This window comes from Mirounga leonina, unplaced genomic scaffold, assembly GCF_011800145.1.
Source record: "Mirounga leonina isolate KUSES-001 unplaced genomic scaffold, KU_Mleo_1.0 Mir_125, whole genome shotgun sequence".
Taxonomy (NCBI): domain Eukaryota; kingdom Metazoa; phylum Chordata; class Mammalia; order Carnivora; family Phocidae; genus Mirounga; species Mirounga leonina.
Window position 1 is genome coordinate 73,397,382 of NW_023270305.1, and position 25,854 is coordinate 73,423,235.

A 25,854-nucleotide genomic window follows, 5' to 3' on the forward strand; every position below is an offset into this window, starting at 1 on the left:
CCAAGTGGTTACCATGAGCTTGAGACACTCTCCCTCCCATAGATGTAGAAGAAATGACACATACCATTGTGGGCATGGGAAGGTGCATTTGGGTAGGACCCGCCCCTTTCAAAGCTTCCTGTGTGACTTACATTTTGATCACTGGTTCTAATTTCTTCATTTCTCATTTCTTGACTTCCAGAAATGAAGACGATTCTCAGGGAGGAGCTCTGAAACACAACGTACCGCAGCCTGTCAACAGAGCAAATTCACTGAAGTGATGACAGGACCCAGGGAGAACAATGCTTTATTTGAGCTGGATATTTCTTTGGCTTGTCACAAGAGAGAGAATTAAAGGAATGACTATTTCAGGTAGGGTTTCACTTTTCATGTTAACATTGTGAGTCTTGTGGTCAGAGTTTAAAGTGACAGATAATCTGATATATCAGCAGCTTGACTTATTAATACAGAGCATTTCCTTCCTACTGTTGAGATGGGTGCAGGAAGAGAGAAATTACTGGGGTGAACAGCTTTCTGCTGATACCAAGCATCAATGAGGAGCCCAGTTATGGTAGCTGGGTGTTCAGTGGGAGCAGCTGAAGAGGAATGAGGCTCAAGTCCATTGGGAGGGAGTTAAAACATGACCTTCTAAATGGAAACAGTGAAGAAGACAGACAAGGGAGCTTAATTCCTCATTAAATCATATGCTCTTTGTAAACGTAAGTTAGAGTTTGATCTTTTTCTCCTCCACTTTTGTTGAGATGTAAGTGACAGACAGCACGGCACAAATTTAAGATGCACAGCAAAATGATTTGACTTACAAGTAGAGTGAAATGATTACTACAGTAAGCTTAGTTAATATCCATTATCTCATATAGCTACCCCAAAAAAAGGACAAAAAAAAAAAGAAGCTTCCTCATTTTTTAGTTGTGATAAGAACTCTTAGAACCCACTTTCTTAACAACATTCAGATCTATCATACAGTAAGTAGGTTAACTATAGTCATTGTGTTCTCCAGTACATTCCCAGTACTTCTGTATCTTATAATTGGAAGTTTGTGCCTTTTGACCACCTTATCCAATTTCCCCACTCCCCACCCAGCCTCAGGTAACCACAAACCTGATCTCTTTTTTTTTCTATTATTTGTTTTATTTTTTCATGGTTGGACACTGAAAATAATACTAGATAGTTTTATTTGTTCAGTTTCTTTTCTTTCTTTTTTTAAAAAAGATTTTATTTATTTATTTTTATTTGAGAGAGAGAGAATGAGAGAGAGAGAGAGCATGGGGGGGGAGGGTCAGAGGGAGAAGCAGACTCCTCACTGAGCAGGGAGCCTGATGTGGGACTCGATCTCAGGACTCCAGGATCATGACCTGAGCCAAAGGCAGTTGCTTAACCAACTGAGCCACCCAGGCTCCCCTTTTCTTTCTTTCTTTCTTTTTTAATGTTACTAAATTTCACTTTCTTTTTCTTTCTTTCTCTATTTTTATTATGTTTATAAGTTTGTTTTTTGTTTTTTTGTTTGTTTTTTTTTTGAGACTCCACATATAAGTGACATCATATGGTATTTGTCTCTTCGTCTGACATTTCACTTAGCATAATGCCCTCAAGGTCCATCCATGTTGTTGCAAATGGCAGGATTTCCTCCTTTTTTATGGCTGAATAATATTCGCGTGTGTGTGTCCAACTTCTTTATTCATTCATCTGTTGATGAACACTTAGGTTATTTCCATATCTTGACTATTGTGAATAATGCTGGTGTGAACATAGAGGTGCAGAATATCTCTTCGACATAGTGTTTTCATTTCCTTTAGATATATTCTCAGAAATGAAATTTCTGCATCATGTGGTAGTTCTATTTTTCATTTATTTGAGGAGCCTCCATACTGTTTTTCCATAATGGATATACCAATTTATAATCCCAACAGTGCCCAAGGGTTCCCTTTCCCCACCCCCTTGCCAGCATTTCTTATCTCTTGTCTTTTGTTGATAAGCCATCCTACCAGGTGTGAGGTGATATTTCACTATGGTTTTGATTTGCAGTCCTTTAATGATTAGTGATGTTGGGCATCTTTTCACGTACCTGTGGTTCAATTATATATGTTCTTTGGAAAATGCTTATTCAGATTCATTGCCCATTTTTAATTGGCTTATTCGGGGGATTTTGTTTGTTTGTTTGTTCTTGTTTATTTGTTGATTTTGCTTTTGAGTTGTATGTGTTCTTTATGTATTTTGGATGTTAATCATATATTTTATTAGATACATGGTTTGAAAATATTTTTTCCCATTCTGTAGATCATCTTTACATTTCGTTGATCATTTCTTTTGCTGTGCAGAAGCTTTTTAGTTTGATGTAGTTCTACTTGTTTATTTTTTTTAAGATTTTATTTATTTATTTGGGAGAGAGAGAGAGATCATGGGTGGGGGGCGAGGGGTGGAGGGACAAGAAGACTCCCTGCTGAATGGGGAGCCCGATGTGGGACTCGATCCCAGGACCCTGAGATCATGACCTGAGCTGAAGGCAGACGCTTAAACGACTGAGCCACCCAGGCACCCAACACTTTTTTATTTGGTTGCTTGTGCTTTAGATGTCATGTCCAAAAACTCATTGCCAAGGGAGAGTTTCATCTTCTAATGCATCTCTCTGTTGCTTTGTTTCTTGTGGTTTTCAGATTGCTTCACCAAGAAACTGCTTTGGGAATATTCTTCAATGAGTGAGCAGTTTGTCTTATTTTGTGGCTTAACGGAGTCGTGCCACAGAAGTCAACTCTCACCAACCCAAGGCTCTGAAAACTTGCCCTACAGTGGTCATGAGGACTTACCTGATGTCCAGTGGTACTTACAACCTCAAAATGGAGATCCATTACGGGAACTAACTAACAACTCTGCTCACATCATCCAGAAGAGCACCCTACACTTTTTGACGACAGGAATACATAATGCTGGGTCATATATCTGTAGACCCAGGATTAGGTACGTCCCAAGTGCATTCTTATATGAAAACATTCCCAAATCCTATATTACCTGGATATAACATCTATGTTCACAGGACCTTGTTAACTCTCCTAGGAGCCCTCGGGATGAGCCCTGTTGTGTCAAGACCATCTTAGAAGTTAAGCCTAAGACAAATCTATCCTGTATACCAAATAACTCTGTATCACATGAGCAATACCTTCTTCTTGGTAGCATTGACTATATTCATTGCCCTAGCTTCAACTGCCAAATTGACGCACAAAGTCCAAATGTGACCTGGTACCAGGTAAGAATGACTTCTCCAAAACTGATGTGAAGTATGGTTTTTATGGTAACATCCTATAGGGGCTTTATAGAAACATGGGTTTGAGAATCTGAGGCCTAGAGCTTCGCAAATACTGACCTTGTGCCTATAAAGAAGACCTGACCTTCTAAAGTGGTCTTTCTCCCAGGGAGCCACAGAGTGTGATATTGCAAGTAGGAGAACCGTCTTTTTTTTTTTTTAAGATTTTATTTATTTATTTGAGAGAGAGACTGAGATAGAGAGAGCATGAGAGGGGGGAGGGTCAGAGGGAGAAGCAGACCCCCAGCTGAGCAGGGAGCCCGATGCGGGACTCGATCCCGGGACTCCAGGATCATGACCTGAGCTGAAGGCAGTCGCTTAACCAACTGAGCCACCCAGGCACCCGAGAACCGTCTTTTTGATCAGTGCTAGCAAAATTTCTAAAAGTTAAGTGCATTACGTATGAAGTAAGACATAAACTTAACGAACATCCGCTAGTGCAGAAGACCAGCTGAATTCATTTCTATTGTCTTTGGAAAGCAATGGGCACTATTGGGGGAAAGGAGACACCAACATATGAGGCCTGGAGGGTTTATGAGCAAAATAAGAGACTGGAATGCTTTCCAAAGAGAGCACGTCTGGGAGGACATTTATGGCAAACATAGGTGGCCCAGGTGACAGGTATCCTGCACAGATGAGAGCGGGGCGGGGGGCGGGAAGTCAGTAAAGAGGAAAGGGGGTGGGAGCAAGGAAGAGGCAAATTTCCTAATGATTTTGAGTTATGAACCACATGTGAGTAAGCTTCATAACAAAAACACTTCACATTGCCATGGCGTCTTACAGTTTTTCAAAGTGCTAACAGATATATAAATGCCACATAAACATCTCCTTCAACATAGCCCCATGGTAGTTGACCTCTGGGCGGTGGAAACAAAATAGAACTTAAATTGCCTCCTACACTTGTAATACTTGTTGGAAGTCCAATACTTTGCCGTAAAAAGTCATGTAAAACGTTAAATTCGACTTCAAACCATGTTTGTTGATATGAAAATATCATTTTAAATTGCCACTGATCAGTCACGCAAGTGGCCCATATCTAGCTGGTGGCCCTGCACAGTCCAAGACTCAGCAATCAGAGAGCCATGGTGGTCCAACCACTGTGGTGTGAGAAGCCATTTCCTCACTTGATTACCTTGACGCTTGGTGACAATGGGTAGACGGGAGTTATCATGTCCGCTATAGAAATAAGTGTACAGAGGGAACAAGTGACGAGATGTGCTGTAGGTCTCACATTTGTATTTTAAAGTGACACTGAAAAAATGCTGGCCTCAATAAAATCCTAACTTAAGAAACACATTAATTTCATAACCTCTAAAATGAGGTTAGCCAGAAAAGCCCATGATTCTGTTCATTATTTTCAGTTCCCTTTTTTTAATTAAAGATTTTACTTATTTATTTGATAGAGAGAGAGAGAGAGAGAGGGTACAAACAGGGACAAGGGCAGAGGGAGTGGGAGAGGCAGACTCCCTGCTGAGCAGGGAGCCCCACACGGGACTCGATCCGAGGACCCTGGGATCATGACCTGAGCCAAAGGCAGACGCTTAATGACTGAGTCACCCAGGCGCCCTTATTTTCAGTTCTCGTAAGAACAAAACTTCCTTTGGTTCAAAAATATTTGTGGTCTGGGATGACAGATATCCTGCTATGTCAACGGAGGCTGTTCTTAGGCCAGTAAGGCAGGCTTGCCCCCAGCCATTTCAGATCAAAATGCATTTAAATTTTCAATGATTATATCCCTGAAATGAAGGCTATTTTCACGCTCAGGTAAACAGAAGCCACACAATAGTTGTCAGCTTTCTGCATATATATTGCTCTTGTAAACTAAACCCTAACAGTGTATGACATTCACAGAAGGAGGCTCTGGGGTCTTGACTGCAAAGGTCAGCCTGTTTTTAGTGGTGAATAAGCATCTGTCCTAAAAGTGGGCAAACAATGGCTCTTGTTAAAATTGTACTTTCGGGGCACCTGGGTGGCTCAGTCGTTAAACGTCTGCCTTCGGCTAGGTCATGATCCCGGGGTCCTGGGATCGAGCCCCGCATCAGGCTCCCTGCTCCGTGGGAAGCCTGGTCTCCCTCTCCCACTCTCCCTGATTGTGTTCCCTCTCTCGCTGTCTCTCTCTCTGTCAAATAAATAAATAAAATCTTTAAAAATAAATAAATAAATAAATAAAATTGTACTTTCTAGGGGCGCCTGGGTGGCTCAGTCAGTTAAGCATCTGCCTTCGGCTCAGGTCATGATCCCAGGGTCCTGAGATCGAGCCCCGCATCAGGCTCCCTGCTCAGCAGGGAGTCTGCCTCTCCCTCTCCCTTTGCCCCTCTCCCATCTCATACTCTCTCGCTCACTCTCTCTCTCAAGTAAATAAATATTAAAAAATAAAATAAAATTGTACTTTCTGATGCAGACTTGGATAGGTTATCATTCAAGTTATGTTTCCCAATTGCATGTATGTTTGCATGTGCATATACACACACCTGCACACACACATATATGCACACATACATGCGTGCAGTAACCTGAGAAGTCACAGACCTCACGGAAGGAGTGTATCACTAGAAGTCGTGACATTAGGCAGCAAATAATACCCAGTGCTCTCCGGTACTCGGGTGGTGGGTGGGTCATGCCTAAGCCATCTCAGAATAGACGGCAGAGGCTAACACTGGCTAAGCAGATGTATTCAGATGAAACTCCCGACCAGGGACTCCTCTGCCAGATGTATAGAATATCCCACTGAAATAAATCCAGGGGCTCGAGGCTCTGGGGGCTTTTGGAAGATTTTTAATAGACACGTCAAAAAATTTAGGCTTGGAGATTCTTATTTATTTATTTATTTATTTATTTATTTATTTATTTATTTTATTTTATTATGTTATGTTAATTACATCATTAGTTTTTGATGTCGTGTTCCATGATTCATTGTTTGCATATAACACCCAGTGCTCCATGCAGAGGCTTGGAGATTTTTATTTGAAATATTAAATGGCCAAGAAGTCAGAATTAGAGTGAATTATCTGTTCTTTACTCAAAGAACATTTTCTCCATATTTTGCCAATTTCTAAAAATATAATAAAGAAATAGCCTACACAGACTTTTAAATAAATGAGAATTACAGGGACACCTGGGTGGCTCCGGCGGTTGGGTGCCTGCATTTGGCTCAGGTCATGATCCCAGGGTCCTGGGATCGAGTCCCGCATTGGGCTCCTTGCTGGGCGGGGATCCTGCTTCTCCCTCTGCCTGCCGTTCCCCCTGCTTGTGCTTTCTCTGTCTCTGTCTCTCTCGCGTGCTGACAAATAATTAAATGAAATCTTTAAAAAATAAATAAATAAATAAATGAGAATTACATTTAATGAGAGGGCGTTTTACATTCTCTCGCTAAGCAAACCTTTGACATGGGCAAAATTATAACAGGGCAGCGGGAGAGGTCCTTCCACGATGGCATTGAGACACAGTTATCAGCGACACTGCTGTGACCTCTTGTCAGTTAGATTTGTGCCCCAAGCAACCTTTCCACTGGTGGCTTAAGACAGTCTCATGCATATGCCACACTCACTGACCACGATGCTGACGTGGCTGATGCATCTCCTCTGAGCCCTGCGTTCCATGGAATGTATGCACTCAGACCTGCCGCTTCTCCTTCGCACTTCTCCGTGGCCTCCTTTTCTCACGGTCACTAGTCCTTTCTGGTATTCTGTGAGCCTAGTGACCCAGACACCTGGTGAGTTGGTGAGACTGGCTCAACCAAAGATCAGTGTGGTTCCAAGTACAGAAGAAGGAAAGATCATTTCAATTTGATTTCTGAAAAACATTCTCAAGGTCGGTACATTGGCCCATTCGGTTGTTCTCACTGAGCAATTTCAGAGTGCTCATAATCCTGCACAACTTCCTAACGTCTGTACAATGCTATAACCCACAGGTTGCCTAACCAATAGTGAAAACAGAGAAACTGTTTTCTTCCTTGTTCTGAGCAGTATATCAATGCGGTCTATGATTGCATCAGCTTTGGGGCGGCTCCATTATGTGGTTGATTCATTCTTAGTTGGTAGGTAGAGGTTTTTTTGTTTGTTTCTTTTTGTTTGTTTGTTTTCACAAGAAGAGTGATCAAGCCAATTCAGCTTTTGCTAATAGAGTAGAATTTGTAACCCACATTCATGGTTTTACATTTATTCTAATTAAATTCTGATTTTTGTTGGTTTTAGCTCATCATTCTACACATCAAGAGGTTGGAATTGATTTTGAAATCCACCATATTAAGCCATCCACTCCCAGACTTGTGTGACTTAAGGATGAGATGCAGGCATGATAGGTCTTAGCAAAAATATTGAACAGCCTGGCATTGAACTGCCAGTTCTGTCAGCTATTGACTCTAGCATGATCCCATGATCCCTTAATCCACAACTTGGGGAGTATTCCTGCTCAATTAACTTAAAAAGGGCACCCAAATGGTGACTCATTCAGCCCAGGTATATCTATTTTACTTAACAAAGACCTCATCAACATGTTTTCCCAATGACTCACTACAGTGAAGACAGAACATCTACTGTATTCCTGTATTCCTCTGAGCCTCTTGTCTATTCATTTTATCATACATTTTCTTTTTTAAGGGCTCATAAGTCATCTGTCCAATAATCCATTCACGACTTTGGCTAAAGATGAACATCTAGCTCATCGGTCTATATTTTTCATAATGTACCCTTTTCCACTTAGAAGATAAATACGAGGGGCACCTGGGTGGCTCAGGCATTAAACGTCTGCCTTCAGCTCAGGTCATGATCCCAGGGTCCTGGGATCGAGCCCCGCATCGGGCTTCCTGCTCGGCGGGAAGACTGCTTCTCCCTCTCCCACTGCCCGTTTGTGTTCTCTCTCTCGCTGTGTCTCTGTCAAATAAATAATAAAATCTTTAAAAAAAAAAAAAGAAGATAAATATGAGTGCAAAATTTATGTTTAAGTAGAATGTGGTCGGTTGATGATTAGAGTAAGAGACAGAAGCTGCAGGAAAAGGCAGATGGGCAACAGAAAACAGAAGCACAAGGGGCACATTCTGTGAATGGTGAGTGGCTCAACATGGTGGGAGTGGAGAGTTCCTGAGAGGTTTTAGGGTTAGGGCTGAAAACAAAGGCTGTAAGTTGGTTATGTGGTATGGTTATTGGGGGTCCCTATTGGTATGATTGAACTTTACAAGTGTGAATCCTGATCCAGGGAACTAGCTGTGGGGACAGAAAGGAGTTGGTGGATGCTAGTGATATCTTCAAGGAATAAAATACAAGATGAAATACTTTGGGGGACATAAAAGAGATGACTCCTGTTTTGGGTCTTTCTGGCTCAAAATGTTCACAACATTTAGCAAGTTGAGAAAGTAAAAGTGAATTCGATGAGGGATGATAAGAGCTCACATACACAGATCTGGACATAATGTGTCATTAAAACAGACATGGAAATGTCAAGTCCATCAGGGAGGGCAGGGCTTAAGATGTCCATGTTAGGAGTCCTCCCAGACTAGGTAACAAAAGCCCTGGGAGGAGCTCCACTGTGTCTTGGCTGGTAGTATTAGAGCTTGATGACAATAGAGGGTAGTATTTCAATAACTGCTCCTCCTAGAATACATTTTCTTTGTTCTTCTTGCTGCACACATTCCTTTAAAAGTCCCATTTTAGTGTCTTCCTCTTTTCTGCATATCTCTGTTCTGTCTAGGACTTACTGACATTATTCATACAGGTTCACATTGAGATGTTCCTCCTTCCATATTTTGTTCAAGACTGTTTCACAGCTGAGCAAAACAGCCCCGTTAGCACCTCTCTTTCCTACTGGAATCATTTGTAATCATCTTACCAGAATGGGTTTCCCATCATTCTTTACACAAATGCCCTCTCCCTTACCTCTTTTCTTTGATGTTTCCTTTTAGTTCCATCTCATTAAGTCTTAAGAATACATATGAAGTCATACCTTTTTAATTTTTATTTAAGATTTCATTTATTTGAGAGAGAGAGAGAGCACACGAGCAGGGGCGGGAGGAGGGGCTGAGGGAGGGGCTGAGGGAGAGGGAGAAGCAGACTCCCTGCTGAGCAGGGGGCCTGACTCGAGACTCGATCCCAGAACCCTGAGATCATGACCTGAGCCGAAGGCAGATGCTTAACCAACTGAGCCACCCAGGCGCGCCTGTACTTATGTTTTTATGAAAAAAAAAGTCAAGTCCACTTTGTTTTGACCCATCCTCACTGTGGCTCAACTGAGGTCTCAGTCATGACTCTCCGTCCTCTCCCCATTACTTTCTTGGGTGATTCACGACACACTTCTGCTTCAATTTCTGCTCTTTGTATGTGATTATTGTATTCTCTAGAGTTTTATCTCTGAATTTTACCCCATGCTCTGACTCTTCTTTTGAAGGGTCCTTGACCCTTGAGATCAGCTGATTGATATTTAACATTGTCTGCCCCACTTATTTGCCTTCTTCTACTTCCTGCCTGTGGCTGCCCCTCTCTGACCTGCTCTGACCCTCCCCTTAGGCTCCTTGCCAACCTACTGGAAGTCCCTTCTTGGGCCACAGGAACCACACCAGAGACTTGGAGTAGGGGAATCCCTGCTCCTATGAGTTAGCATGGGAAGTAGAAGGGAAATTCCTCAATGAGAACATGAAGCTCAAGAGTCAGAAAAATTCATGTTGACCCTCGGTCCTCTCAGTTGCTAGCTCTGTGATACAGGGCAACACATGAACTCCAAAACCTCAGTCTTCTTGTAGAGTCTGTGCAATCCAATTCAGAGAATCCTTTGAGTGAATCATATGGGATAATACATGAGAAAGAATTTTATAATCTGTATAGGTAAAAAATACTTATTATTTTGTTATTTTTGTTACTTATCTCTTTGTTTTTGACTGCTGTGGTGAGAGATGCACTGAGGGCTATTTGTTGGAGATTGGAAGGCCATGTGCTACATGGAAGTTAGGGGCTACAGAATTATTGGTACAGTGAAACTCAACCATTCAACAGATATTTATCGAGCCCTTACTATGTCCTAGCCCCTAGTGATACAAAGGTGATTACATGAGTCTTAGGCTTCAAAACTTTTCAGTTATGCATACTTTATTCACTCATCATTTACAAAGAGCTTACTCTTGCTAGCTTGCTTGCCATATACTAGAGACACAAAGACCAAGTCCATCTATGCACGCCAGCCTCTTCACCGTGGCCTTATTTCCTATATCCATGCTCCATTTCAGATGTTTCCAGGATGGAACTTACCTTCAATGGAGTGATTCCTACATATTACTCAAGACTCTGATTAGCCTGGAGGGAGCATCCCTGCTTCCTGTGAACCAAGCCAAGGCTGCCCAAGTGCATCAGACTGGCTTACTGCTCGGGGCCTGCCTTCTTAGACTGAGCACTCTCTCAGTCTCAGAAGGGAGTCATGACTCCATATCCTCTGATGGGAGGGATCTGTGTTTATTCCTGCCAGTGTGTCTAGGAGCAGCTATGTGTCTTGGCACAATGGCTATCTCAACAACGACATAGAAAGAGGTAACTGTATACATAAATTACGATCAGAGGGCTCTGGGCAGTCGTGGAGGTCTGGGAGCATGCAGGGACTGGTTTTGCTGGGAGAGTGCCTGGTCACTCCCTCTGTGAGAGTTACCTCTTGAGTTGGAGTTAAAGACTGAGCTGCAGCCTATCCAGTGGTGGGGAAAGTAGTGGGAGAGATGTACGGACACATGAATAGAGAAAGAACATGGTTATTTAGGGAATGGCAAGTGGGTGGGGAGGCAGTAGCAGGAAATGAGAGCAGGAAGGAATGGTAAGTTCAGCCAGGGGAGAACTTTAGACCTTAGCATCCATGATGGATATCCTAAATAAGGGAGAGAAGTGCTCATTATTGCATTTTAGTTTCCACTTGAGTTTGTGTCTTCCATAAGTTCATTGTTTCTCACTCATTAGTCATTCTTTGTCATATCTATGTACACCTGTTTAGTTGTTTACTTAATATTTTTTAAAGATTTTATTTATTTATTTATTTGACAGAGAGAGAACACAAGCAGGGGGAGTGGGAGAGGGAGAAGCAGGCTTCCCGCTGAGCAGGGAGCCCGATGCGGGGCTTGATCCCAGGACCCTGGGATCATGACCTGAGCCAAAGGCAGACGCTTAACTGACTGAGCCACCCAGGCACCCTTTACTTAATATTTTTAATTTAAATTTCACCTTTTTTGAGTTGAATTTATTTAGAGACAAAACTTTATATTAGCCCCATACACACAAAAAACCTGTGCCAATTTCCATAAATATAAATATACATGGTTTTAAAAAAAATTCATTGAGATATCAGCTCCTTAAAGCACTATGAGTTTTCTAGAATAGTCTCAGAGGCCTGAGTCATGCTTTGGGAAATACGAGGCTAAACAACTCTTTGTGGATCAGTCAGATTTGGTGCCTCGATCTCAACAGATAATGTCATTGTATTTGAAAATGCCCCTCATGAACAAATCAGAATCTTACAAATACAATTTCTGGACAGAAGCTCTTCATAGCTTGTGTGATGCTCTCATTTGTGAAGTTTTTCTGTTGTTATGACTAGTAGTAATAACAATTTTCTGGTTAAAGAAGGTTATTTATTTTTCTTGTCCCTTGGATTAGAATGGAAAGCTACTCCTTAAAGAAAAGAGCAACTCAATCCTGGTGGATGAAGTTTTCGAAGAACAGGATGGCACGTACGTATGTGATTACACTGAGTCGGATAACACAAGTGAGTGGACAGTCAGAGCTGTTGTTCAAGTGACAACCATTGGTAAGTGAGATTTTTGTTTCCAGATCTGGGATTTGAAGCTCCATTACCCAATTAAAGTTACCTTCCTTCGGCTTAGTCCTGGCTTCCTTTTGGGAAAAAAAAAAAAAAAAAAAAGATAGTCATGTGAAGCCTTAAAAGCACAAAGACGTTAATTTCCCATTAACCTAGATTCCATCCCTGGGAAAGGCCTAGTTCCGGATCACATTCAAATTGTCGCAAGTTGGGTTTTCCCTGCATTGATCAATCCCTGGTTTGTTTTTGTAATAAGTTAAAAAATTATATGAAATATTTCACACACAGCAATAAATGGCACCATGAACCTATCCCCAGCTTTAATACATGTTAATGTCTTTCCACATGCTTAAAATCTTGCTTTTTCTTTAAAGAAACGAAACATTGCAGGGACAGCTTGAGGCCTATGCTCCTATCTCTTCCTGCTCCTTCCCTTCCCAGCAATAGTCCAATCTTGTAGCTTATCTTCTTTCATTTATGTCGTTATGCTTTTCTACAAACATATGTAGACATTAATAAAATGGAACATTGTTTTATGTTATAAAATGTGTTTTGTGTTAAAAACCCATGGTATTATTCTAAGGTATCGTTTTGCCAATTTACACCCCCCTCGGCAAGGAACAGATTCCCATTATTCCCAAATAATGTTTGGTGTCATCAGGTTTTTTGATTGGTGTCAAGTGAGATCTCTCTCCCTCTCTTTCTTTTTTTAAGTCCCGATTTACATTTCCGTGAGTACAAATGCAGTTTAATATCTTGTTATATGTTTATTGGTCTGTTGGGTTTACTCTTCTATGATCTGTCTATTTTTGGCCCAATCTTTCCATTGGGTCGTTCTTACTAGATTTACAAGTGCCCACATGAATAAATTGTACGCTGCAATTAATTTAAGCATGGCTTTTGTCAAAACACAAAAGGGTTGGTCATTCATGCTTTGTATTAAAGAGCTACAGAACGGTTGACTTAGCTCTTAGTAAATACATTGATTATTTTTACCTCCTCTTCTTTTAGTGTAAATACAAATTACATTAAACACCCTGAGGCCAAGTTAACCACTTCTGCCTCCTTCCTGGATCTCAGCAATTTACATTTATATTAGATTGTTCCTTGGAGGAGAAGTTAGAATGCAAGTATCCCACTTGTACCCCTTGCCCCTTCCACGGTATGTCAGGCATGATAACTCAGCCCATCAAATTTTCAGGGGCAGAATCTGCTTTTCTCTTTCTCCCAAGGGATGCCTTATAAAATCTGTTACCTCTCTTTTAATCAAGCATTCCTGTCTTCCTCACTCACTCATTCATTCTTTCATATATTCATTTTTACACAGATATTTGTTGCATATCTAATACATGTCGGGCACTGGGATTAGTGTTAAGGCTGTAAGAATGAGCTCCTGGAAACTTTCTGTGGCCACCCAGAACTTCCCACTTTGTGGGGTACACAGGCCATCATAATACATTTCGATGAGTGGCGAGAAAGGGGACATGTGGGAGGTCCACCAAACCCAAACCCAAACCTGGACGCACCATGTCCAATTGAGAACTGAGGGGTGAGCCCAAACCAGAGCAATGAAGGTGGTCAAGATGCCATTCCAGGCAGAGGGAGCAGCACCATCAATGTCTGGGAGATAAGAGAGGGCACGCACAGTCCGGGAAGAAAAAGAAGGTCCATTGAGAGTGAATGTCTGGAAGCAGGACTGACATCGCACTGTTTTAGCGCCTTCGAACTTTATTTAAGGAACAGTGGGGAGCTATTGAGGGTTCTAAGTAGGAGAGTGTCATGAATAGATTTGTATTTGAGATAGATCATTACATCTGCTGTGTAGAAAATGGATTTGTGGGGAGCAAGAATGGAGAGAGCAATTGCTGATGGTAGCCTGAACTAGGAGCTGCAGTGGGGATGGACAGAAGTGGACAGACTCAGGAAATATGGAGGGAGTACATCCGAAAGGATCTGGGAACTGGCGGTGAGGAAGAGGGAAAAGGAGGGATCCAGGACAAGAGAGTTGGGTTTTAGGTGGACTTTCTGTTAGATACTGATGGAAGATAGCATCGCATGGCATAGATAAGAGCTGACGTAGGGCACAAAAGGGGGAGCACAGCAGGTTTGATGCATATTCTTAAAAGATGCCCCTGGTTGTTCACTGCCTAGACTTAGCAAAGGTGATGAGAAACAGCTTTATTTGTGTATCAACAGAACGTGATGATGGATTTAATGTGTGAAGAGGGAAATGAAGGATGTTTTTTTTTCTGGCAAAAAAATGTTTTTGTTAACGTGGTCAACGGTGACACCATTTCATGAAACAAGAAAAGGCTGAAAAAGAAGAGGTCTAAGGAAGAAATGAAGGATTGGGTTTAAAAGGACTTTTAATGATCCAAATCACAATGACAAGGAGGAATTTGGATAAACCAGTCTGGAGATGTTAGGGCTGGAGATGAAAGGTGAAGGTGGTCAACATGGTATCTAAAGCAAAGGGACTGCATGAGGTCACCTAGGGAGTGAGTATAGAGAGAAGAGGGTCTGGAACTGAGGTCTGGAGCACTACAATACTTGGAGAGGTTAGGAGGAAAAGGAGGATCCCCAGAGGGGGTAGAGCAAGGGTGTGGGAACAGAGGGAAACTGTCCCAGGGCAAGTGACTAAAGTATCTCTGGGCAGAGGGAGTGATGCTTGAGAACTCATCATTGGGTTTGGGAAGACGGCAGTCATTATTTACATAAGCGAGTGGGTACCGGTAGAAGGGTGGGGAGAAGACCTGTAAAGGAAGTGAAATTGATGATGAGGGGGAGAGATCATTTCAAGGTTCAAGAGCTTTCGTAGGGAAGAAGCCTAGAGAGTGAATCGCACCACAGCAGAGAACAAGGAAGAAAACCGATATTCACAAGAAGCACAGAGAAAGCGGGGCCCCCAAACACATCGGGAAGTGAGCAGAGAGGCAGAAGGTGAACAAGAGAGTAGGGGAGCAGGGAACCAAAAGACGAGAGGGTTCCAAGAGATGGTGCCTGACAGTGTCCAAGGCTGTAGGGAAATAAAGCTGAAGAAAAACTCAGTTGTGCCCAGTGGATTTAGGTCCCAGGAGGTCACTGGGGTCTTTAGACAAAGCAGTGTCTGTGGAGTGATGGGGGCAGGACTCGAACTACAAAGAATGTGAGAGAATGGAGATGAGCATATAGGACTGTTTCAAGAATGTGGCTGCGAAGGAAGGAGAATGAGTGCAGCAAGGAAGTGAGGTGCAGGGATTTTTCTCTCTTTTAAGATGGAGAGACTGAGCATGGATAAGTGCCAATGGGAAGAAGTGGGGTGGGGGGAGCGGAGAGGAGAGAGAGAGAGAAAGAGAAAGAGAGAGAGGGAAATATACAGGGGAGAGATGGAATCTTTGAGGGAAGGAGGTCCCTGAGAAGTAAGAGGACAATGTCCAGAGCAGAGGCGATGAATTTCCCTTTATCAGGAGATGGGATATAGTCAGGAGGAAGTTTGACCACGGAGCCCTATTTGACAGTTCAGGGCAGGAAGTTGAGGGGTAAACGAGTAATGGAGGGCCGGACTCACCTTTATTTTGAAATAAACCACGATCTTAGTGATGGACGGGGTGGACTCCAGTCTGGCTGATGTGGGCATTTTCTCAGGTGTGTTCTTCTTCTGGATTACTCAGCCAGATGGGGCTAAAAAGCAATCTTGTAGGAGAAGACAGGAATGGGGGCTCAGGTCTGCAGTGGTTGAGCAGGGCTGGTGCAGAAGAAAATGCACCCAGGTGGATAAGGGTTTATCAGGGACTAATGTTTTGCTAGCACCTACGACCTGATATCATGGTCATTTTTGGAGGCTTGTTTTTCACATGGAAACCTAAGTTCCTAGCTTTATAGAATATGAATCAAAATTGAAGAGAAAGCTCCAAAGCATTGAGATCCCTTCAAAGTGCCCCTTTGTACACACATCTTCAGCAAGCAGGCTTTCAGATTTCCCAATGCACATAATAATTTCTATTTTCATCTTTTAGTGAAAGACACTAATCACAAACCAGATATTCTGGATCCCATCGAGGACACACTGGAAGTAGAACTTGGTAAGGTGGGTTGTGTTATCACCCTTGAATGACATTGTGCTTCTGGGAGTAAGTCTAAGTGTGATGTAAAGAAAAGAACCTCGGGATTTTTTTTTTTTAAGTATTTTATTTATTTGTCAGAGAGAGAGAGAGAGCACAAGCAGGGGGAGCAGCAGACAGAAGGATAAGCAGGCTCCCCGCTGAGCAGGGAGCCCGATGCGGGGCTCGATCCCAGGACCCTGGGATCATGACCTGAGCCAAAGGCAGACGCTTAACGACTGAGTCGCCCAGGCATCCCAAAGCTTGGGATTTTAAGTCAAACAGAATTGAGTGTGAATCTTAGCTCAGCCACTGGCTACTTTTGTGATCTTAAGATCATAAGTTATTTATTCTTTCTTAGCTTCAGTTACTTATTCTTTCTAAGCTTCAGGTTTTAAATCTGTAAACAGACAGAAGAAAACTGACCTCATCTGGATGCATCGAGAAATGTAGGATAACGTTCGTTAGGTGACTGGTGCAGTGGACATGATCAATAGATTTTAGATTCTTCCTTACTCATCACAGAAATAGCTGGTTATGTATATTAGGTCCATTGGTGAAGTCTGTAAATTTAACCAATTTACCAATATGAATAGCATGAATCTTTGCAAACATGGTGTTTGGTGTGGTCTTTAAGATAATTGTAGAGGAACTACATCCCCTGCTCAAGCAACTCATATTCCCAACTAGTGTCTTTTGGGTAGAGCTGCAGAGTGACTTTCCTCTTGGTCTCCTTGTATTTTATCAACTTCAATAACATCTACATTTTCCCACACAGTAAAATAAGAACTGCTCTATTTAAAACCAAGTGCTGGTTGTTCCAATAAAATAAGTGCTCCTTTAAATGCTAAAATATTTAGAATTACAGAAATGTCAAAATAGATACTATGGTAAAAGACCGCTAGATGGCGGTATCAGTGTGTCCTGATTACGGAAATAGAATTTGCAAAACCAGCAGCATCACAAGAATGCAAGGAAGGAGGAAAGGAAAAAAAAAATTAATAATTCAAAAATAGCCAAGCTACATATGGTTTCAGTGACTTTTAAAGAATTACAGGGCAGAGGGACAGTATTAAGGTGCAAAGACGATTTTTTTAAAGGTGAAAATTTGAGTTTGAGGCAGAGTATATCTGGATACCCCTTATGGAAAAAATGGGTAGAAAGAGGACAGTGTGATAATTTGCATCCCCACAGTAGTGCGTTGCTCAGGAAACTGCTGAATATCTAAATAATTTCTTCTTTAAACTACATTAGAGTAACCTCACAATTTTAATTTAATATGCAAATATTGGTCAGCAGTAAAATGTTCTTTATTGACACACCTTCTACTCAACAGCAGCGTTGGAAGAGCAGGCTGGTCACTGAGGGGACTCCTCATTTTCCTGGTGTCTATCCTCAAACCACATCAGAATTCTTAGTGCTATGACCATATAGTCGCAGGTTTGAGATATAAATATTGCCCACTGGAGACAAACAGACCTGGTCTTACTTGTTTCCAGATGAGAGACAGCTAGATGTTCGGTTATTTTCTGGCACACCTGTTTTTTACCTGCAAACGTGATGGCAGTCATGAACGGTCTTGGCGGGGGGAGTCTTCCTCCTGCACAGGATGAAGTGTTCTCACGGACTTCCTATCTTCTGTGTCGCCTTCATTTTCAGGAAAGCCTTTAACTCTAAACTGCACAGCACGATTTGGCTACCAAAAGAACTTTATGCCTGTAGTAAAATGGTACGTTAAAGATTCTGACCAGGAGTGGGAATTCCCAACATCTGAAGAGATCGGGTAAGAAGGAAATTAGCAGATGATATTCTTTGTCACCCACACTAAATGCTTTCACCTTTGGAAACCTTAAAAATGTGCACCCAGAGGCGAGCCAACAGGCCCAGTTCACAGTGTGGCCACTAGCGCCAACTAGCGGTGACGAGAAGAGCATGGAAATGCAGAGGGCAGGTTCATTTTATTTTATTTTTATTTATTTATTTATTTTTTTAAAAGATTTTATTTATTTTTTAGAGAGCGAGCGAGAGAGAAACAGCATGAGAGGGGAGAGGGTCAGAGGGAGAAGCAGGCTCCCTGCTGAGCCGGGAGCCCGATGTGGGACTCGATCCCAGGACCCTGGGATCATGACCTGAGCCGAAGGCAGACGCTTAACCATCTGAGCCACCCAGGCACCCAGGGCAGGTTCATTTTAAACAGCCCTTTCTGACAGGCCATAAAATATTTAAGTTGTTGTGAAGCTCAGTTTGTATCAACAGTTTGATGGGGCTGCTTTAAACATCAAGCTGACAAGCAGACAGGCATACCGACCCAGGCTGCCTGAATAGAAGTAGCACATCCAACTAAAGGGAAAGAATGCTTACCCTCCCAACCCCATTTTTCCCAGTGCCATCCATTTAGAGTAGTGGTGAGTTCAGGGTTCCAAATCTTCAGTCATGAACAATCTGGAATGCACCCAGAGGAAAACGCACATTAATGAGTCTAACCAAAAATATGTGAAGCGATGAATAGTTGAAGCAATCCAAATGGAAAAGGAGAGGCCGAGGTGACATATCTGTCTTGAAGTCCTTGGAAGCAATTACGTTTTATGGAAACTAGACTTAGTTTGTTCCCCTCTGGAGCACAGAACCCCGATTAGTGGACAGAATTTACTGGGAAGACATTTTAGCTCAAGAGAAAGGAAAACTCTAGCTATTCAGAGCTAACCAATGCCTCATGAAGCTGGACTCTGGTCCCTGGAAGGATTGAGGGTTTGGATCCAATTGGTCAGGGCTGTCACTAAGAAATAGAGTTCCTTGTTTTTCCAAAATCTGTTCCAAAGTAATAGTGTATGTATTAAGCTCTTCCTTCTGATTCTTAAAACATTTCCATGAACAAATGTACTATCTTGAAAAGTATGCATTACTACAAAAAGAACAAATTTTGATAACAGTAATAGAATTTAGCAAGAACTTCTAAGACAAGGGAAGTCACACAAGCCCTTGGGTTTGAATCTCTGTTTTCCACCTGTTGGCAATGTGACCCTTGACCCCTGCAAGACATCCCACCACCTGTAATCTATGGACACTTATGTCCACTTTGCAAGGTCCCTGTAGGGAGCTGATTCTGTAGAGGTGACATGCTCATCATGGTCCCCGGCCAGTAGGAAGCATTCAGTGAATATGAGTTGGTATTGTAGGCTCCAAGCAACACGGCCTAAAACACCGTCCATCTAGATAATATTCCTTCATGTAAAGACAGACTGTAGATCGGCAACTTTAGAGAACCCAAATAGTGAATAAATACTGAGACTTACAACTCGCTGGATGGGGCAGAATGGCATAGGGCCAGGATTCAGGCTGTCACTTCCAAGCAGAGTGACCTTGGACTGCCACCTACCTTCTGTGCCTGGTCTGCGTTGCTGGCCAAGTCAGGATGATCATACTCTTACCTCTTAGGGACTCCTGTGAGGTGAGGCATGCAGGAGACTCCATAGCCCACAGTAGGTGTTCAAAAGAGTGAGCACAGATACATGGTAAGCCCTTGGTGGAACTGAGCCACTAGTCAATATTATTCTTAAATTATTGTTATTGTCTGTTTTCAAGGGGAATGCTTAGAGTAATGAAGGCAGATGAGACTCACCATAAATTAAATTCTGGTGTAAATGCATAAAATGATGCCTAGCAGATTCAATAATCAAAAAATGGGCCCCCATCATAAGATGGTCAATCTCAACTTCTTCTGGACACTCCCCTAGCTCTTCTGAAAGCTTAACTGTTGGCTGCTAATATGAATTCCAAATACTGCAAAAGGTGGTCAGTGCATGCTACTGACTGAGTAAAGTATTCATTCTTCTTTCCTAGTGTTAAATCCACCAAAAAGGATAAAGTCATTGCCCGCGTTATCCACTTGAAAGAAGTTACTCAGAGGGAGCTTCGCAGGAAGCTTATCTGCTTTGCCCAGAACTCCATCGGGAACACTACCCAGTCCATCCGACTGAAAGAAAAAAAAGGAGGTAAGCCTGGAATGTTGCCACGTCATGCACACAACTGCTTTTATCTGAGAGGAGAGGCATTTTCCTTAAGAATTGTAATGATGATGATAGCAATTAACATTTGTTAGATGCCGGACACTATGCACTTTGCTTGTATTAAACCATTTAATACTTTGACCAAGGGCACATCACTATTAAGTTTCATATCAGTGATCCAGAACTGGTCCTCTTAACTAATACCCTGTGTATGGGTGCTGTGTTGGATAAGCCATTCATTCATTCATTCATTCATTCACTCACTCATTTATTCATTCTACAAATACCTAAAGGGCATGTCCTGTGTAACAGGTATTGTGCTAGGACCTAGCTTCTTTTCAGGGTTTTCTTTTCCTGGCTTCTCAATCCAGAGAACATGATGGTCGGGTATTGCAGAATGGAGAGAAGAGTCCTCTTGCTCATTGCTCAGGGTGGTATGTGTAATATCACAGATCACAGCCTTTTAAAGGTGGAGTGGAAATTCCTCGTAAAGAATAGTTTTGAAATTTCTTTAAGAAGACACTCAATGATGAGCTTGATATCATTCATTCAATTAATAAGTGATTACAAGAACAAGCAAGTTTTGAATGCTACTGAGGCTTACGTGAGACAAAATTTGTGCTTGGCCATAGTGGATGCTCTGTAATGGGGCTCCTGTCAGGAGAGGTGTGTGGAAGGTCTCATGTGTTAGGTACCGTGGAGGGTACAGAACCAAGCCACGCATTGCTCCTGGCCTCAGGAAGTTTAGACTTTACTGGTGATGATAGTGCATGAAAATAATTTATAATATACAATGAGAGGGATGCAAATGGGTGGTGTGGAGGTTTATGGGGGAAAAATAACTAAAAGTGGCCATGATCAGTTTCCCTGACCACCCCAATCAGGAATGGCCGGTTCCCGTGAACTGTCTCCAATTCATTGTCAGACAGTTCCCACAAGACGTAATTGTATGTATTTCCAGATTCAAGAGAATGCTTCCGAGAGAAGTGCTTTTGATAAAAATAATAGGGTCCGAAAAGGTGCTGGGTGGGCCCACAGCGTTGGTTGGACTGTAGTCTTGTCCCAGGAAAGCTGTCTGTGCATTTGCTCATGGCTGCCATCTTTCCCCCAGCATTGTTCATATACATCCTGCTTGGCACCGTCATGACCCTGGCAGGCGTGCTGATGGTAGCTGTTCTGCTCTACATGTACCGGATTGAAATAGTCCTGCTGTACCGAACCTACTGGAGCAAGGATGAGACGCTCGGGGGTAAGGTGACCCCCAACTTGCCTCTGAATTTTCCTCTCAGAACTGACTTCGAGGAAGAAACTCAAGAAATGGCTGTTCCCTGTTGGAGAAAGTCATGCCCCTCAGCCTTTGAGACCTTCTTCCAGGTCTGGTGGCTTCACACCTGGGAGAGCTAGGAGCAAGTGGATAAACAACTTTTTTTCAGTCCATTTACCCGGAATCTTGCTGACCGACGATGCTGTTGTAGATAGAGCATGTTGGGCTCGAACATAATCTTGCTGTTCACCAACCTAATGCAATATGACAAATGACGTAACGTCTCCTTAGTTTCCTCCCCTGTAAAATGGGATTGTAATCACAATCACAACGAATGCTCTGAGGACTCATTGAGTTAGGACATATTAATCATTTAGAACAGCATCTAGCACGTAGCAAACACTCAGTAGAAGCCAACTGTTATTATCTCTTGAGTACTGAGGGCATGCGAGTCAGGTGTATTAACGGCTTCAACTGTCACAGCGATCCTGCAAACCTGGCAGAGGGACATGAAGTCATGGGCCCAAAACTGAACTGCAAGATAGTGCTAGACTTGAGGATTTGGACCCAGGCGGTTTGGCTTAGAGCCCCCATAAGCTATTACCTCGGTTAGTCTCATCTATAAAACGAGGGGCTTTGAAGATGGTGGCAGTGTTTGAAAAGTGTTGAAATTCTATAAAATCCAAGTACTATTACAATGAATGAAGTTATCTGCCCACTTCCGCAGGAGATGGGATCATAGTGCTTATTGGTGTTTGCTTCTTTAGAATAGAAGAGCTGGTTTGAGTGTTTTTCTAGCCCCGGAGGTCCCTAAGATGAGAAAGTTTGCAGTTCTGCTTGGAGAGGGCAGGATCCCTTCTGCCGGATTCCGGGGCTAATTACTTCCCACGCCAGTGCTTGCCCCACACTGGGAACACAGTGAGGAGCTGTCAGATCTATAGGAAAAGGACAAGTCAATCGTATCTTTCTTTAGACTAATAATTGAGAATTCATGCAAGCAGTCCTTAAGCCAAGAGTGTTTTTTTAGATTTATTTCTTTAAATTAGCTTCTTAGCTTTTACGAGTTGAGCAAGTGATTTAACCAATGTCATAATCATTCCCCTAGATGACTTACGCTTTTTTGTTTTTTTACTGAAATGATATTTATCTTAAGATTCTAGAGCTTGTACAGACGAGCCAATCAACCGTGAAACTTTTAAATCGCTCTTTTTACTTTGCACAGACAGTAACCTGATGAGGAGGCAGAACCTGGTTTTAAAGCACAGTGATTCGGTGCTCTTCTGTGGCCAATCTAGTGTTTTATAGCAAAATGTCTGTTTCCTGTGAAGTTAATGCTGAATATCCGAAATTTTGGAGAGACATAGACGGGCGGAGTTGCAAAGGACCTAGGAGAGTTCTAATACTCCCACTGGCTAATTTTATTACCAAAGAAATTTAATGTTTCCAGATTATAGAAAAAGCCAAGCTCGCTGGAGTTTCACAGGGATATGGAAGGAATGGAGGTAACTAGGGTGTGTGTCACACATTTAAACCACATAGCCCTTCCCTGCTGGCCGTGCCCCACGAGCCTCCTCCTTCCCACCGGGGCAGTGAGGAACTTTGCACTTGAGCCTCCCGGGCCTCGATTCTTCGGCATCCCCCTTTCTTGTCTCCTGGACCTCCCCCGCTCCCTCTTCTTTTTTCTACTGCTGGCATTTCCATCCACCAGGGCCTCTCCTTATGTCCACGTTCAGCAACTCTAGTGCCGATTGCATTAGCCCCCTGGGCTCTTGCTTGCTATTGTAACACTGCTATTTGCCAGTCATTGTGCAAAGGACTGGAATATGACTCGGGTATGTCCGGATGCCAATGTCCATGAGTTAACTTTTGAGATTCTCTCCTGTCTTGCTTGGCTAGTTATGTAGCACATCCCAGTACTCAATGTGCATTTGTAATCATCCGCTCAACAGAGGCACATGAGACTTTACGAATAGCCTGAGATGAGCTTCATAAATATGATTTCCCATCCAGAAATCAGGGGAAAAAGATATTTATCTTGTGAGCCTGCTGTGAGCCAGACACCACGCACTTTATATACATTGTATCACGCAACCCTGAAAACTGTCCACCAGGGAGTTCTTATTACAGCATTTTACACATGGCGATTCTAATATAGGTACATGCGCCGTCAACTTTATCCTCTGCAAGGTGCTGGGTCTTGGCAATGCTTTGCTCTCTGGATGTTACCACGCTTTGATGGAACAGACTCTTCTTTGATGTGTAACGCAGGAGATAGCAACAGCGCAGTGCAAAGAAAACTCAGAAGAACCCCCGGGTATGTGTGATTTAATCACAGAAGTCACAGCTGTTTGATCTGACCTCAGTGAAAAGGCAGGAGTGCGTCATAAATTAGAATTTGAATCCGGTTGGACGGTCGACACCACTTAGCAGTGTGATTCTGAAATGGACACAGCTGCTGCTTTTTATTGTTAAATCAATGCAGTAAGGAGCCCAACACTTAATTCTTGCCCATATGTCGTAGGATACAAGGCCCATGTATGTAAAACATGTGTAAATGGTTGACTTTTTTTTTTTTATTGTTTCTCTTCCTCAGATAAAAAGGTATTTGATGCTTTCGTATCCTATGCGAAACGGAGCTCTTTTGAGAGTGAGGCCGCTTTATCTCCGAGTGAGGAATACCTGGCTCTGAATCTATTCCCTGAAGTTTTGGAAAACAAATACGGATACAACTTGTGTTTGCTCGAAAGAGATGTGGCCCCCGGAGGAGGTAGGTCCTGCATGCCAAGAGAAGATCTAGAACAAAAAGGACAGTTGAATACAAGCACTCTCTGGGCTTTCCCGTCATTCCTTCTGTTGGGATATACCTCTTCTGGAAAGTTCCATGAGCTTAGAATATGTTGGACCACAGCACAGGAGAATATGTGCTGCAGAGACATGTTCTGTCATCCAAAAAAAAAAAAAAAAAATCCATCTTCAGAAAAAAATTATTAGGCCCTAGGCAGGCCTTCCTGAACAAAGATAGGATTCCTGGCTCCTCCGTAGGAAGTCATCTCTGTCATCCCAAACAGGTGGCCCCACCCCTCAGCATTGGATAAGGCCGGGCACAATGGCCACTCATCAAATGTGCAGATCTCATTCTGTCCCCCCCTTCCCCTGCCCCAGGCACCTCACCAGGGAGCCTGGGGCATTCCATGCCCCACTGTTATCCCAGCCTGCCTTGTGCCAACAAGCTGGGCTCCTAGAGGAATTGAGAGTTTGAGGACACGGAACACAAAGAGAGGAATGTGAAGTTGGGAGTCACCGGACACCAGAGTATATCTTCACCTGTCAGGAGCGTTGATAACAGCAAAAGCAGCATAGCGAACATGCTTCCCTTCCTCCTTCCCCAAGAGTGCCTTTGCAAGGAACCCTCTGGGTAGATCTGGGAGATTCGGAGATTCGGGGTTATTGAGACTCCAGGTTTAGCAATAACAGTTCCTTAAATTCTTTATTTCCAGTGTATGCCGAAGACATTGTGGACGTGATTAAGAAAAGTCGAAGAGGAATATTTATCCTGAGCCCCAACTATGTCAATGGACCTAGTATCTTTGAACTACAAGCCGCAGTGAATCTGGCCTTGGATGATCAAACACTGAAACTAATTTTAATTAAGTTCTGCTCCTTCCAAGAGCCAGAGTCTCTACCTCATCTTGTGAAAAGAGCTCTCCGGGTTTTGCCCACAGTCACTTGGAGAAACTTAAAATCAGTCCCTCCCAATTCCAGGTTCTGGACTCAGATGCGCTACCATATGCCAGTGAAAACCTCTAAAGAATTGCGGTGGAACCATCTCAGAAGTATCCCCGAATTGTTTCACTGGAAACGACTCAGTAAAACAGAAACCACTGGGAGGAGCTCCCAGCCTAGGGAACGGTGAAGCGGACCCTGAACCACCTCCTCCCCGCCCCTGGTGAGTAGAGATGTGGATGTGAGTGGAGATCCACACGGCACGGATCGAGTTGCTATAAGATGGGAAGTGTTTTGTCGACCCTGAGCAAGCCTGACAGGCCCTAGAATGACCCTGAAGCTCTGGTAGAGCCTCTGATAGCCTCTGGACGGAGGGAGAGTAAATTCTCCGGATGCTCACACACATTCAACACACAATGAGCCTCAGACTTTCCGAGCGGTCTGAGCAGAATTGGCAGATAGAGTCACTTTTGCTTTGTGGCTATCGACTACCATGTCTGCTATTTATTATACATATAAATTTATATGTATTTGCAATCAAATAAATATTATTTTATTCGAAGTGACTGATTTAAACTTTGCCTAAAGCTTCTCTGTAAACAACAACAACAACAATACTTACTCCATGTTCACCCATTAACTCTGGAGCACAGAAAGTAAGTGGGAAAGGCAGAAACCAGGGGGGACAAGGGGCAGACAGGGCCACCG

At 42.8% G+C, this 25,854-nt stretch overlaps 1 protein-coding gene across 1 annotated transcript; it reads left to right on the forward strand.

The window, feature by feature from the left end:
- On the forward strand, nt 1–25,854 carry IL18RAP (interleukin 18 receptor accessory protein). The gene is made up of 10 exons (XM_035001857.1): nt 1–351; nt 2,652–2,952; nt 3,049–3,238; nt 11,911–12,061; nt 16,069–16,134; nt 17,812–17,935; nt 19,993–20,144; nt 21,271–21,408; nt 24,017–24,190; nt 24,921–25,854. The coding sequence occupies exons 1-10, from the start codon at nt 282–284 to the stop codon at nt 25,334–25,336; spliced, it is 1,782 nt and encodes a 593-aa protein (XP_034857748.1). The 5' UTR covers nt 1–281; the 3' UTR covers nt 25,337–25,854.